Here is a 16863-nt window from a genome sequence, read left to right on the forward strand (position 1 = left end):
CTACTCATCTTTCTCATGTGTTTTTCTGAAGATTTCAAAGCACTTTATCCATGAAGGACTAAGGTTATATATAAACATATATACATATATAATATATAATCTCATATACATGATTCATAATTCAAAGATCAGGGAGTAAAGCAGTCAAAAAGATGCTTGCCTTCTGGAAGTCACAGAGTTCAGTTGTAAAACTGGGTGTAGACCCTGGCTGTCCTAACTTGCCATTTTAACCTCTAAACCTTGCTGTTCTCACAGTTCTTTTTTCCTGTTTTACAAATGGCATAAATATCTGCTATACACACTGGGGGATGTTAGGTGTTGTTAATTTTTGTCATTGCAGCAAACACTGCTATATCTCAATTATAGTCAACCACAGTTGAGAGGATGCTCCTGGATACGCAACAGTATATATTTTAATGCTGGGTTCCCGATCTCTTCTCTGTCCTCACACCACTAATTTGCCTGAACAACCCCCCATCCCACTTCAAGTTTCATAATCCTTTAAGCATCAAGAGAACTGAATGTTTTTCATTTCATGTAGGATCTAGTTATTTAGAAACATTTGTACCATTAACATGGTACTTGGTCATCTTCATCTTCTTTTTCTCATAGCAAGGGAACAAAAAAGTATTTCTGATTCCTACTGTGAAATACTGCAAGATCTAAATAATATGAATATGTAAGTTTAGTATGTGCTTATTGGGCACATACAGAATCACTGTAAGAATATGAATATTCTAAAGAATCAAAGTCCAAATGAGACTGATGGCCTGTTCATCATTAATTATAAGACAAGGAAAAAATATCTAGCACTGCTAAATACAGATAAACAAGAAGTAGGAAAGGGTGGAGGAATCCAAGAATGTCTTTGTGGCTTAGTGGGCATTTTATGTTTGAAGAAGACATGGGCTTTAGACTTGTGAAAATACTCTCTCTTCAGCCTCTCTTAAGGACTTTGAAAAGAGCCTTCCTACAATTACTTGCATGTACATAACAAGAATCATAATATCTGACATTTAGGCTAAAATTATGCTGGTTCCCTTTTATCTGGCCAACATTTTAAAAACTGAGATGGCATAATAATTTAATGCATGATGATAGAAGTAGGGAATCATCTTTGATAGTAACTTGCATTTTTCTTCAAAAACTTTAATAAAGCAACCTAAAAGAGATGTTCTAATCATCTTTCTTTATAAATCTCAGGACTTCTGGACTCACTGTATGGCAACCTTTCCCATTTACAAAATGGTAAATTCATGCACAAGATGACTGGGAAATTTTATCAAAAAAATGTGAGATTCTTCTTTGCACGTTCAATAATTTATTGAGATTATAAATAAAAGGTTTAGATAAATAGACATAAAACACAGAAACTCACTAGTAGACAGCTTTGAAATAGATTATAATAACTTTAAAATCTCAATTTTTTTGTGCTACAAGTTACAGCACAACTTGATGGAAGCCCAGCTAGCTATAAAGTAAATACACTTTTCCACAAGAAAGCAAAATACATATGACTATTTTACAAGATCACTTGAAGCTTAAATCCAGCTCTGCCAATAACACATGGGGCTCCATATTTGTTACTCTTCAACAGCCTCTGTAAGCAATTCACAGGGGAGAAAAAAGGCATGATTACTTTCAGAGACGAGCAAGAGACAAATTCCCAGTGGCCTAATTATTTCAGAAACTCCAACCCTAGACAGATACAAGACAATAGAGGTAGGTATAGAAGGAGTCATTTGTAATTTCTTCTCTCTCTCGTAATTACTGAAGTGCTCTCCGGAGAAATCCATGTGCCAACAGAGGAGGAATGGCGAGCTGGCTTTTAAGTCTCATTCTGAGACTTTTAAATCTCTTCCTTTTAAATCTTATATACCATTAAGACTTGGCAGAAAATTAAAATCAAATAAAGACTTTTTACATTTAGAATTTGATAATTTTCAGTGAAAAATAAGGCAAAATAATGGTTTCAAAGCAAATTTGATCAACGTCTGAAAAAGGATGACAGACGTAACAAGACTAATATGAATGACACCTATTTAATAAGAATTTTCTAAGGAGATGGTTAGATAGCATCACCAACTCAATGGACATGAATTTAAGCAAACTCCAGGAGACAGTGGAGGACAGAGGAGCCTGGGGCGCTACAGTCCATGGGGTTGCAAAGAGTAAGACATGACTTAGCAACTGAACAACAGCAAAATGTGCCTGACCATCATGATAGTCATAGATCACCCTAAAGGAAGATCTGATACACATTTTGCAGATGAGGAAACAAAAGCACAGAGCGAAATAACTTACCCAGAACCCTACGACTAGTAAAAAGCAACACCAAGTCCCTCATACTCCAAAGCCAGTACTCATTCATTTAATCAGAATATGTTATGAGTAAACCTGGATTAAATAACTGTATAAAAATTAGGATTGTTTAAAAAGAATTATATGCTTATATGAAAATATTAAAATAGAGTAACCAAAGGTTTTTTTAAGTAGAAAGTAGGGTATATTAATGATCTCTGATTTGTAGGTGAAAACATACAGAAAAGTCGTATACATACATACATACATATCATTGGCATGGACACAATTACCTCTGTGGAAATTAATTACTAAAAACTCAACTGTGGGGAGTGACCATGCATAGCTACTGTTAAACAGGGAAAATTTCATAGTTCACTGTGTAAGCTTCACAACATTCTAACTTGTTTAACCACATATATTTATTATTTTTTTAAGACAACAGTTGTCTCAGCAGTGATATGCTGGGCCATTTTAACTATGTCTAAATTTTTAAATAAAACTAACAAATATTATTATATAATAACATTTTTAAACTGCACAAAAATAATGGTCGAAATTGTATTTTTTCCTGTCATATATCTTTATAAACAGCTGTATAAAAAAGATGCCTGTAGTTTGAGGATTAAGAATCCTTGCTATTATAGCACTGGTTAAGTTGCATGCTATGGAATCAGAGCACCAGGATGCAAATCCCCTACTTTGTACTTACTGCCAAGCTCTGTGATCTGGGGACACTAACTTAACCTTTTTAGTCTCATTTATTGCAGTTATTACATGGCAATAATAATGCCATCACTTTAAAAGCCTATTATGAGGATTCAATATGAACACATGTAAAGGGTTTGGAACAGGACCTACTAGCAAGTACTGCATTCTATATATAGACAACTATAATTTAAACTACGCAGTTGCTATCTGTTAGCAATTACTATTATCATGACCATCATCATTACTATTAGAAAAATATTTATCAAGTGATTGCATTACATAACATAGGTTACTGCCCTCTTTACTCATTAACTTGAGGTGTTAAGTGCACAAAGACCAATGTAAATAGATTAGGTGAAAATAAAAATTAGAAAATGACAAAGAGAGACTAAAAATTCAAATGTCTTTCTTACAGTAATATTCTGCACTATAAAATCAGGAGCTTCATCATTTGTAGCGTTGATTATAATGTAAAATGGTATCTCCATAGAGCGTCGCTTCCCATCAGTGACATACAACACAAACTTGTCAGTCGTTGGTTCCATCCCCAGATGCCTGGACTGCACATAGTTAATATGTAAAGCCTTCATGTCTTTCCACTGAAACGAAGCTAGAGCACACCAAAATGGAGCAGGTAAATAAGAAAAACATATTTTCCCAAGCTACTGGTCCTTAATCCTTAACCCAATAGCCTATTTCTCAGCAGAGTAAATAAGAGATCACAGCAGTTGACCTAAGGATCAGTCATCAGGGACTTCTACAATGACTATACCCATCAACATAAAAACATACCCCTAAATTACAAGGAAGAATTAAAATGTGCATGGAGAACAGAAGGGCTGTAACTGCTAACTAGGATGTAGGGACTCTGTGACCATCATTCACATACTTGGAATGAATGTCAGAGAGACCGTCCCTTGATTAACACCAGGGCTCCAGAGTGAGCAGTTCTTGTCATATTTGAACAAGAAAGGAACCATCTCTTTCATATAAAGGCATATCAAGAGTTCATCAATCATCTGCCTGTTAGTCACTAAGTTGTCTCCAGCTCTTTGCAACCCCATGGGCTGTAGCCCACCAGGCTCCTCTGTCCGTGGAATTTTTTAGGCAAGAATACTGGAGTGGGTTGCCATTTTTCTCCAGGGGATCTTCCCCATCTAGAGATTGAACCCCAGTCTCCTGCATGGCAGGCAGATTCTTTACCATCTGAGCCACCAGGATGGTAGTCTATTGTCAGCCTACTTGACTGCATAGCAAGCAACTGGCAGGAATGAGTGAAATTAACTGACCTGCTATTATGGTATTCTGATATTGACTTAAATCAAAAGATAAAAATGCTCTGTGTTGCGTATTAAGTCACAGGCGGTGGTTTAGTTGCCAAGTCGTGTCTGACTCTTGTAACCCCATGGGCTGTAGTCTGCCGGGCTCCTCTGTCCATGGGATTTTCCAGGCAAGAATACTGGAGTGGAGTCCTCCGGGGGATCTTCCTGACCCAGGGACTGAATCCCGGTCTCCTGCATTGCAGGCAGATTCTTTACCAACTGAGCTAACTAAGGCCCCCACCCTAAGTCACAGGAGAAACTGTAATTAATGCAATTCATCTTTAATGCATTAATCTTTCTTCCAACTCCATTGAGACATAATTCACGGATCACTGTGTGAGTTTAAGGTGTAAGACATGTTGATTTGATACAAGCATGTATGTCTTCTCTGAAAAAAGGTCTATTCAAGTCCTCTGCTCATTTTTTAATCAGATTGTTTAGCTTTTTGTGTTGAGTTGTATGAGTAATTTTTAGATTTTAGATTTTATCTCCTAACAGCTGTGTGGTTTGTAGATACTTTCTCCCATTCTAAAGATACTCTTTTCATTTTATTGATTGTTTCTCTTCCTCTGCAGAAGTATTTTAATATAGTCCCACTTCTTGATATTTTGCTTTTCTACCTTTGCTTTGGTGTCAAATTAAAAAAAATCGTCACCAGACCCATGTTAGGGAACTTACTGCCTATGTTTTCTTCTAGCAGCTTTATCGTTTCATGTCTCATATACAAGACTTTAATCCATTTTGAGCTATTAAATTTTGTGTTGTAAGATAATGGTCCACTTTCATTCTTTTGAATGTGTCTGTCCATTTTTCCCAACATCACTTCTTAAAGAATGCTTTGCTCATTGTATTTTCTTGGTTCCTTCATTAAAAATTAACTGACCATATATATATGGCTTTCTTTCTGGGCTCACTATTCTGTTATGTTGATCTATGTGCTTGTTATTTTTTTCTGCTTTGATTATGATAGCTTTGCAATAATCATTTGAAATTAGCAGGTATGATGCTTCCAACTTTGCTCTTTTTTTCTCAAGATTTCTTTGGCTATCTGAGGTCTTTTGTGGTTCCATACAAACGTTAGGATTATCTGTTCTATTTCTGTGAAAAAAAAAAAAAGTCATTGGAATTTTGATAGGGATTGCATTGAATCTACAGATAGCTTTGGGCAGTAAGGACATTTTAGCTATATTAACACTTTCAACCCATGAACATGGGATGTCTTTCCATTTGTTTGTGTCCTCTTCAATTTCTTTCACCAAGACACTAATTCTATGTCTTATAGTTGGTATACAAATTTTTCCCTACCCTGGTTAAAATTACTCCTATATATTTTACTGTTTTCTATACTATTATAAATGAGATTGCTTTCTCTTCTTCTTCTTCAGAAAGTTTATTGTCTATGTATAGGAATACAACTGAGTTTTATATGTTGATTTTTTACCCTGAAACTATGGAATCTGTTCATTAGTTCTAATGGTTTCTGGTGAAGTCATTAGGAATTTATATATATACATATATATATATATATATATATATAATATCACATCATCAGTAAATAGAAACATTTTACTTCTTCCTTTCTGATTTCCTTCTTTATCTCCTTCTCTGGCTATGATTTTTCAGTACTATATTGAATAGAAGTGATGCAGGTGGGAAATTCTGTCTTGTTCCTGTTCTTAGAGGGAAATTTTTCAAACTTTCGCTGTTAAGTCTAGCTAAAAGTTTGCCACTTTCCTTTATCTTTTAAAAAAATCAACTCAGTTTCATTAACTTTCCCTGTTGTTTATCTGTTCTTTATTTGTTTCTGCTCTGGTCTTTATTATATCCTTCCTTCTGATAAATATGGGCCTAATTTGTTCTTGCTTTTCTAGTTATAAGTTATTTACTTTCTTAATGCAGCATTTATTGTTATAAAACCTTCCTCTTAGCACTGCTTTTGCTGCATTCCATATATTTTGCCATGTTGTGTTTTTATTTTTATTTGATATTTTTAAGTTTCTTTCTTATATTTAGTCTTCAATCCATTGGTTATTCAGGAATGTGTTAATTTTCACATATTTGGGAACTTTTTAGTTATCTCTAGTTATTGACTTTAACTTCCTGGCATTGTGGTTAAAAAAAAAAAAAGATACTTGGTACAATTTTGATCTTTTTAAATTGTTAAGACTTTCTTAGTGACTCATCATATGATCTATCCCAGAGACTGTTTCCTGTGCATTTGAGAAGAATGTGCATTCTACTTTTGTTGAATGGAATATATGTATGTCTGTTGGATTCATCTGGCTTAATATATAGCTCAAGTTTAATGTTTTCTTACTGATTTTCCATCCAAATGATTCATCCATTGTTGAAAATGGGACACTGAAGTCCCTACTATTATTGTATTGTTGAGTATTACCCTTTTCAGTTCTATTATAGTAATAGCGAGCCAGAGAAGGTAATGGCAACCCACTCCAGTACTCTTGCCTGGAAAATCCCATGGACAGAGGAGCCTGGTAGGCTATGGTCCATGGGGTCACGAAGAGTCAGACACTTACTGAGCAACTTCACTTTCACTTTCCACTTTCACGTATTGGAGAAGGAAATGGCAACCCACTCCAGTGTTCTTACCTGGAGAATCCCAGGGATGGCGGAGCCTGGTGGGCTGCCATCTGTGGGGTCACACAGAGTCAGACACGACTGAAGAGACGCAGCAGCAGCAGCAGCAGCAGCAGCATAGTATAGTGAAGTCCCTCAGTCGTGTCCGACTCTTTGCGATCCCGTGGACTGTAGCCTACCAGGCTTCTCCGACCATGGGATACTCCAGGCAAGAATACTAGAGTGGGTTACCATTTCCTTCTCCAGGGGATCTTCCTGACCCAGGGATCGAACCCAGGTCTCCCACATTAGAGGCAGACGCTTTAACCTCTGAGCCACCAGGGAAGCCCTTTTCAGTTCTATTAGTATTTGCTTAATATATTTAAGTGTTTCAATATTGTATACATATATATTTACCACTATTATATCCTCTCAATGAATTAACACTTTATCAGTATATAATGACCTTCTTTGTGTCTTGTTATACTTTTGACTTAAGAGACTATTTTGTCTAGTTTATGTATATCTACCCTTGCTCTCTTTCTTTTGCAAGCAATATCTTTTACCATCCCTTCATTTTAAGCCTGTGTCTGTCCTTGAAGCTGAAGTGAGTTTCTTGTAGGCAGCGTTGAGTGGTATCTTGTTTTTCCTATTCTTTCTACTAACACAACTAATTGTAAACCCAGCTTCTCTCGTATTTAAAATGGATATGCCCCCAAAGGTGCTTACAGAATAATTTGCTTCTGAAGTGTTGCCTTTGAATGATTTTAGTGTTGGCATTTGTTTTTGCTTTGGTTGTTTTCAAGTGAAACAGCAGAGCTATTCAAGTTTCTGAGACACACTTTGGTTTTAAAGTTAATGTCATTATCTTCAATATTTCCATGATATATTTCCTACTCTTTTCTGCCTGTATCTTTTAAAAGCGTTAAAAGAAATTGTGAGAATAAGACTGTGAGTTCCACCAGATTTATTCTGTCACAGTATTCTGTGTTGCTATTGGGGCCTTTTTTTTAACTTTACAATATTGTATTGGTTTTGCCATACATTGACTTGAATCTGCCGTGGGTGTACATGTGTTCCCCATCATGAATCCCCCTCCCACCTCCCTCCCCATCCCATCCCTCTGGGTCATCCCAGTGCACCAGCCCTGAGCACCCTGTATCACGCATTGAACCTGGACTGGCAATTCATTTCACATATGATAATTTACATGTTTCAATGCCATTCTCTTATATCATCCTGCCCTCGCCCTCTCCCACAGAGTCTAAAAGACTGTTCTATACATCTGTGTCTCTTTTGCTGTCTCGCATACAGGGTCATCATTACCATCTTTCTAAATTCCATATATATATGTTAGTATACTGTACTGGTGTTTTTCTTTCTGGCTTACTTCACCTGTACAACAGGCACCAGTTTCATCCACCTTATTAGAAGTGAATCAAATGTATTCTTTTTAATGGCTGAGTAATACTCCATTGTGTATATGTACCACAGCTTTCTTATCCATTCATCTGCTGATGGACATCGAGGTTGCTTCCATGTCCTGGCTATTATAAACAGTGCTGTGATGAACACTGGGGTACATGTGTCTCTTTCAATTCTGGTTTCCTCGGTGTGTATGCCCAGCAGTGGGATTTCTGGGTCATAAGGCAGTTCTATTTCCAGTTTTTTAAGGAATCTCCACACTGTTCTCCATAGTGGCTGTACTAGTTTGCATTCCCACCAACAGTGTAAGAGGGTTCCCTTTTCTCCACACCCTCTCCAGCATTTACTGCTTGTAGACTTTTGGATAGCAGCCATTCTGACTGGTGTGAAATGGTACCTCATTGTGGTTTTGATTTGCATTTCTCTGATAATGAGTGATGTTGACCATCTTTTCATGTGTTTGTTAGCCATCTGTATGTCTTCTTTGGAGAAATGTCTGTTTAGTTCTTTCGCCCACTTTTTGATTGGGTCGTTTATTTTTCTGGAATTGAGCTGCAGGAGTTGCTTGTATATTTTTGAGCTTAATTCTTTGTCTGTTGCTTCGTTTGCTATTATTTTCACTATGGGGGCCTTTTAAAACATTATTTCTTCAATATTTATCCTTACATTTTCCATAAGTGTAATTTCCATTTATTTTGAAGTAAACTCCCATACAGGCGAAGTTTTAAATGAAAAATTAGAATGAAAAACAATAGTATTTGAAAGTATCAGTGATAATAATAACTCCTCAAGTGTAGTACTTTGAACGGAGAAGGCAATGGCCCCCCACTCCAGTACTCCTGCCTGGAAAATCCCATGGATGGAGGAGCCTGGTAGGCTACAGTCCACGGGGTCGGCTAGGAGTCAGACACGAGTGAGCGACTTCACTTTCACTTTTCACTTTGATGCACTGGAGAAGGAAATGGCAACCCACTCCAGTGTTCTTGCCTAGAAAATCCCAGGGACGGGGGAGGCTGATGGGCTGCCGTCTATGGGGTCGCACAGAGTCGGATACAACTGAAGCGACTTAGCAGCAGCAGCAGCAGTACTTTGAACATTTTTAAAGTCCTAACCCAGTTATTAAACATAACCTAATCATAACCTAGTGTCAAACAAAGGCTGATTATTGCTGGACATAAAACCGTGACTTACCTATGCTGATGCCCATATTGCTCTTTTCAAAACCTGCAGAAGGGAGTGTGTTTTCAAGGTAGCCAAACTGGGGAGGAGAAACCAAAACAAATTCCAAGTCATCTGGTGCAGTGTCAGGATCAGCGGCAGACAAATGGTTAACAGTAAGGGCTGCTGAGAAACCCTCATCCACAACGAACATGGTACCTGCATACAAACAATAACACAATTATGACTTACTGTGAACTCCTCTAATCAGAATAGTGAGGACAAAAGGGAGTGATTGAAATTCCAATTCAGAGATGTCTCCTATACACAAATGTACTTCCATGGGGGATGTTCATTTCCTTTAGCGTAATTCTCCTTATGGTGAAAATATTCAGGGGTAATGGGTGGAATTTAATTTGACTTGTGGAATTATATTATTTCTTCTCTAAGAAAGCCAGACTATTACAGAAAGATAGAAGAAATAGTAAATGCTACAGTACAGCCCTTTAGTCATTCTCAAGGAACTCTGATTTCCCCTGTGTCTCTATAGAAGTGACAAATGAAAATAAGAATTGCCAAAATGTTTTAATGATAAGCCACTGAATGTGGTTTATATACTCTTCAAGATCAGTTGTTACCTCTGTTTGTCAGAGCGTTAATTGCCTGAGAACTATTATGAATTGCTCATAACGAGCATTTTTTTTATGCCGTAGTGCTTAATTATTCTGTGGGGATAATGCTTCCTTTCCAGAACACTGCTTGGGAGACAGTTTGCAAATTACAATAACATTCATACATATGCTTGCATTTCTTTTCTGAGAGTCAGAACATATACATAGTGCCTACAAAGAGATGACTTCCTAAAAAGCAAATAAGGTTAAATATATATAAATAGTCCCACTGGTATACTCATTCTATTCTAATAGAAATTGTTATGGATAAAATAAATTACTGTCTCTACCAGGTAAATGATACTTTCCCATGTGAAATAAAACCAGAGTATCTGAGGATTACAATGTTGTCTTCATTTTAAAACATACACACACACACACACACACTTGCATTCTCTCTCCATATGGATCTATCTCAATTTTTAAACAAGTTATTTCTTTTTCCCTGTAATCTTTCACAGATCTGAGGTTTCTACAAGTCTGTTTTGAGACAATTATTAGAGGCAACTTTGTATGGTGGTTTTCTATTTTGACTATAATAAAGGGCATTATTTCACTGGACCATGGGTATGACTAGGTGAGATAATAGAAACTTAAGAGAAAAAAATATGGCCACCTATGGCAACTGAAGGTGGTTGGTTGTCCACTGGATACACTGTGATGTTGAGATCATACATTGGAAAGGATTCATGAAGAGGAACAGATGGATGAGGCCCTTTGTAACAGCAGCCATTCACAAAAGGACCAGCTTCTCTGTCCGAAACCACCAATGTAATGGCGTCGAAACAAGGCATCAGGCCAATCTCACCACCTGGAAGACACAACTACAGCTGAAAAATGACTTATAAAAAATGCAGAATACCAAGATCAAATCGCCTTAGACTTCCTCTACAAACATAGAATGGCAAGGAAAGGAACTTACGTGGTTAAAACATGAAACTCAATTTTATTACTATGAAATTAAATAGAGTCATGAAAATAATGCAGAAATGCTTGCCCATCTGTTGCCTCTGGTGCAAACCCTGCCAGCCATCTATCACCATATGGAGGGGCAAAACAGGGCTAACAAGGGTCTGACAGTTCACAAATGAACAAGGGAGACACAAACCTGGACTCGGGATGGCTTCGCTCTTCTCCCATAATTATTAGTGTTAGGACCAACCACAGGGAAAACAGAAGGCACCCTGTCCCTCTGGTAATTGTCTTCACATTTGCATTAACCACCTTAACTGAACAACCACTCAATGCAGAAGAAGCTGAATAGGTGAAATACAAAGATAACCCACATCTTCGTCACTTGCTTCAGTATTTTCCCATTACATATAGTCTAGATGTTAGCAAAATAGCAACAGCACCTGGATAAGGAGAGACCCTAATTTTCATCTTCTTTTTACTCTTGAGAGCTCCCATCTATGGGATTCAAAATGGTCCCAACTTAAGTCATGAGAGGAAGAAGGAAGAAAATATCAGGACTAGATACTTTATCAGTAAATAGGACAATCTATTCTTGGATTACTAATGAACAGCGCAGAAGTAGGAATGCTTACTATCCAAGGGGGCAGAAAAGTTATGTAGACGTGCTTTTGATAATTCTCATACATTATTCTAAAAGTATCAAGAGGGAAGCAATTATGTTTGAAATTTCAATGAGACTATGGCACAAAAGATCAGGAGCAACTTCTCTTTTCACAGGACACATTGGTCAAATCTATAGAGCATTTGTACTTGGAATTATTACACCTGTTTAAAAAAATGACACCGAACATAAAAAGGAACAAAAATAGGTCATCTGTAGAGATGTAGATGAACCTAGAATCTGTCATACAGAGTACAGTAAATCAGAAAGAAAAAAACAAATATTAATGTATATATCTCCCATGATAGTAAGGTCCTGCTTAAAATCTTGCATGCCAGGCTTCAGCATTACATGAACCAAGAACTTCCAGACATCCAAGCTGGGTTTAGAAAAGGAAGAGGAACCAGAGGTAAAATTGTCAACATTCACTGGATCAAAGAGAAAACGAGGGAACTCCAGAAAAATATCTACTTCTGTTTCATTGACTACACCAAAGCCTTTGACTGTGTGGATCATAACAAACTGTGGAAAGCTCTTAAAGAGATGGGAATACCAGACCATCTTACCTGTCTCCTGAGAAACCTGTATGCACGTCAAGAAGCAACAGTTAGAACCCTGTATGAACAACTGAGTGGTTCAGGATTGAGAAAGCAGTACAACAGGGTTGTCTGCTGTCCCTCTGTTTGTTTAACCTATATGCTGAGCACATCATAAGAAATTCCAGCATATATGCTGGAATCAAGATAGGTAGGAGAAACATCAACAACCTCAGATATACAAATGATACCACTCTAATGGCAGAAAGCAAAGAGGAAGTAAAGAGCCTTTTGATGAGGGTAAAGAAGGAGAGTGATGAGCCTGCTTAAAACTAAATATTAAAAAAATCAAGATCATGGCATCTGGCCCCATTACTTCATGGCAAAGAGAAGGAGGTGAAGGCAGAAGCAGTGCCAGATTTCATCTTCTTGGGCTCTAAAATCACCGGAGATGGTGACTGCAGCCATGAAATAAGAAGACAATTGCTTCTTGGCAGGAAAGCTATGGCAAACCTAGACAGTGTGTTGAAAAGCAGACATTGCTCTGCCGACAAAGATCCATATAGTCAAGACTGTGATCTCCCCAGTGGTTACGCAGTTGTGAGAGCAGGACTGTAAAGAAGGCAGATCCTTAAAGAATTACTGCCTTTGAACTGTGGTGCTGAAGAAGACTCTTGACTGTCCCTTGGACAGCAAGGAGATCAAACCAGTCCATCTTAAGGGAAATCATCCCTGAATACTCATTCAAAGGACTTTTGGTAAAGCTGGAGCATCAATATTTTGGTCACCTGACATGAACAGCTGACTCCTTGGAAAAGTCCCTGATGCTGGGAAAGACTGAGGGCATAAGAAGAGGGAGTCAGAGGATAAGATGGCTGGATGATATCACCGATGTAATGGACATGAACTTGGACAAACTTCAGGAGATGGCGAGGGACAGGGAGGCCTGGCATGCTGCAGTCCATAGAGTTGCGAAGAGTCAGACACAACTGGGCAATTGAACAACACCACCAATGCATATATAGGGAATCTAGAAAAATGGTACTTTTGAACCTATTTGCAGGGCAGGAATAGAAATGCAGATGTACAGAACAGACTTGTGGACACAGAAGGGGAAAGAGAGTGTGGGGCTCATTGAGAAAGTAGCGTTGACATACATATACTACATGTGTAAAACAGATAGCTAGTAGGAAGCTTCCTTATAGCACAGAGAGCCCAGCTTGGTGCTCTGCGATGAGCTAGAGAGGTGGGATGGGGGGCTGGGGTGGGAGGGAAGCTCAAGAGGAGGGGATATAAGTATATATATAGCTGATTCACTTCACTGTACAGAAGAGATTAACAAACATTATAAAGCAATTATATTCCAATAAAAAAATGGCAGACAAGGAAATATTCAAAATATTATTGAGTAAGCAAAGGATTAAAGAACGAGAAGACTGGGCTTACTTTTTTAAAAAGAATAAAGTTGAGACATTAAAATTAAACAATCAGCCTTCTACTTTAGCAAAAGTGGGGGAAAGAAACCACTCATCTATCCATATTTATAAAAAAGTTAATTGGCATAAAGCTTTTTATGCAATACTCACTTGATAAATACTTCTTTAATGCTTGTTGTGTGAAAATTAGCGTTCTGTGTGCTCCAGCGGAGGAAAAGACAGACATGGTGAAAATGTCAAGACAGTTCAAAAAACATCAAATGTTCAAAGACCTACTATATGTCAGGAGGGGACACAGTCTAATGGGAGGGAAAGAAATGAAGTCCGGTTAGATTATCACAGATGTGTGTATATATTAAGTGGAACCATATGAAATTGCTACTCTTAGCCATTTTTAACGTATTAAATGGAACATTCATCTATCTCAGCCTGATTATTACACATTAGGTGCTGAGGGTGAAGAAGGATGAGAGCATAGGCTGATGATGGCATGGGGGGCAGAAAGCACATGCCAGGGAAAGTCAGAGAAATCTTTCCAGATGGCCCTGCTCACTTTGTACTGAGCATTAAATAATGAATGGTTTATAGGGCAAATAAGGCAGAGAACTGGGAGATGGGTGAGAAGATGTGTAGAAGAGGGAGTGGGGAAGAAGAATGGAAAAATAATTCTAGGAAATGAAAACAGCTTAACCAAAAAACCGAACATAGTACGTTCAGTAACTGTAATTTCAATATAAGAAAAGCATGTGAGACATTCATAGAAAGAGCTGGAAAAGTTGGCTGAGTGTTAAGCCACAAAAAAAACGGCTACAAAATGGGTCGAAGAATTCTTTACCTTGAAATGAGATACAGTCTAAAGATACAATTTATACTGAAAACAGTTAACTGGACTGATATTTATTAAATAATTTTTGAATGGCCTCATATTTAATGTTTGGAGAATAGCAAATTAGTAATAATTTTATATCATAACATATTATTCAATGATTAAAACATGGTTACAATAATTTTGTAACATTTAATAATATTTTAATAAACATTTTTAGATGAGAATCTAAATGAAAAAAGGAATTGCACATACAACATGATCGTAACTATGTTAAAAATTACAAATAGAAAAAGGAAAAGAAAACACTGTAATACTGAAATGTTAATAGTGATTATCTTTCTGAGGTAAATAAGGAGATTTTTCAAAATTTTATCATAATTTTCTAAGCTTTCTGTAATGAGTATATATCGTTTTCATAACCACAAAAATAAATAAATAAACAAACAAAATAATGGTGATACAATTGTTATCAGGCTTCTCTGGTGACTCAGCAGTAAAGAATTCACCTGCAATGCAGGAGATGCAGTTTCAATCCCTAGCCAAGAAGATCCCCTAGAGAAGGCAAAGGCAACCCTCTCCAGTGTTCTTGCCTAGACAATCCCATGGACAAAAGGAGCATGGCAGGCTACAATCCATGGGGTTGCAAAACAGTTGGATGCAACTAAGCAACTAAAACTACAATAACAACAATTGTTCTTTGGCAATCTTGATAACCAATGTATGGAGGTAAGCGCAGGGCCACTGAAATTTTAGCTCCTATTCTGAGTTTCTCTTTACTCATTTTGCTGCTACTGCTGCTAAGTCGCTTCAGTCGTGTCCGACTCTGTGCGGCATAGACGGCAGCCCACCAGGCTCCCCCGTCCCTGGGATTTTCCAGGCAAGAACACTGGAGTGGGTTGCCATTTCCTTCTCCAATGCATGAAAGTGAAAAGTGAATGTGAAGTCACTCAGTCATGTCCGACTCGTAGCAACCCCATGGACTGCAGCCCACCAGGCTCCTCTATCCATGGGATTTTCCAAGCAAGAGTACTGGAGTAGGGTGCCGTTACTCATTCTAGAACAGTGCTAATCACTACCGAGTAACTGAGTAAACATTACAAGCAAAAGTATCATTCAAATAAAGTATTTTTTGAATACAGTATTTCTGTTAATTTATTAACATAACAAAAATGTCTATCTCAAAGAATTCGCACCAGTGTCCTACTAGGTCTTTGAAGAAAAAAAAAATGTGTTAACACTCCTTACATGACCATCACACGAAACGAGAGTTATACATATATCTACTTATTGTTTAGTACCTGGAACAAGGCACAGGCTTGAAGGAAGATAGTTTCATCTCACCCATAATGTATCTATGCCAAATGAGCCTTTCAAAGATGTTAAAATTATGTAACAAACCATAATATCGGTCTCTAGATCACTTTTCTGATAGTCTGTGTGGGAAAATCAAAAAGAAGCACCTATTTGCAAACTCTGACATTGAGAGACATTGAGTAAGTGGACTATACTTCTCAGGACAAGGAAAGAGCTAACAAAACCTTTTCTAAGTCATGTACAGATGTGAGAGTTGGACCACAAAAAAGGCTGAGCATGGAAAAATTGATGCTTTCCAGCTATGGTGCTGGAGAAGACTCTTGAGAGTCCCTTGGACAACAAGGAGATCAATAGCCAATCCTAAAGGAAATCAACCCTGAATAATCATTGGAAGGATTGATGCTGAAGCTCCAATACTTTGGCCACCTGATGCGAAGAGCCCACTTATTGGAAAAGACCCTGATGCTGGGAAAGATTGAAAGCAGGAGAAGAAGAGGGTGACAGAGGATGAGATGGTTGGATGGTATCACCAACTCAATGGACAGGAATTGGCGCGAATTCCGGGAGGAAGTGAAGGACACAGAAGCCTGGCATGCTGCAGTTCATGGGGTTGCAAAGAGTCAGACACAACTTACCAATTGAACAACAACAAAGACTTAACAGAGTGAGGATAAAGAGATATTATTTCAAGCAAAGAGATGTCTAGTGGAGTGATTAAAGTGTGTCATACTAACTGGCCCTAAGGCAACTGGTATCCTAATAAGCTGGGTTTTTTTTCCCAAAGTACATTTAAAAATATTATTTCAAAATGTTTTCCCCCATGTCCAAATTAAACTTGAGCCATCTCAGTTCCCCTCCTTGAATTCCCTCCCACATCACTGCTTGTATTCTCTTCCTCTGTTTTTTTCAAATAAAAAGATTTGAATTCTGACACCTCTTATTTCCTGTACCACTCACCTGGCCTGGCACACTCAGCCATACTTCCCCCTGGAATCTAGGTTAGCGAG

The 16863-nt window shown here is 37.7% G+C and overlaps 1 protein-coding gene across 7 annotated transcripts in view; it reads right to left on the bottom strand.

The window, feature by feature from the left end:
• FREM1 (FRAS1 related extracellular matrix 1) overlaps positions 1-16863 on the bottom strand; it is a 179727-nt gene that overhangs the window by 68385 nt on the left and 94479 nt on the right. For all 7 annotated transcript variants that reach the window (XR_011254372.1, XR_011254374.1, XR_011254373.1 and 4 more), the window contains 3 exons: positions 10782-10976; positions 9528-9713; positions 3426-3622 (listed from right to left, as the gene is read on the bottom strand). Coding sequence is in view for 1 of the 7 variants with exons in the window: in XM_069576602.1 (XP_069432703.1) it covers positions 3426-3622; positions 9528-9713; positions 10782-10976 (578 nt within the window). In the remaining 6 variants the exon portion in view is untranslated. The remainder of the gene's footprint in view (positions 1-3425; positions 3623-9527; positions 9714-10781; positions 10977-16863) is intronic.

Source organism: Ovis canadensis, chromosome 2 (assembly GCF_042477335.2).
Source record: "Ovis canadensis isolate MfBH-ARS-UI-01 breed Bighorn chromosome 2, ARS-UI_OviCan_v2, whole genome shotgun sequence".
Taxonomy (NCBI): domain Eukaryota; kingdom Metazoa; phylum Chordata; class Mammalia; order Artiodactyla; family Bovidae; genus Ovis; species Ovis canadensis.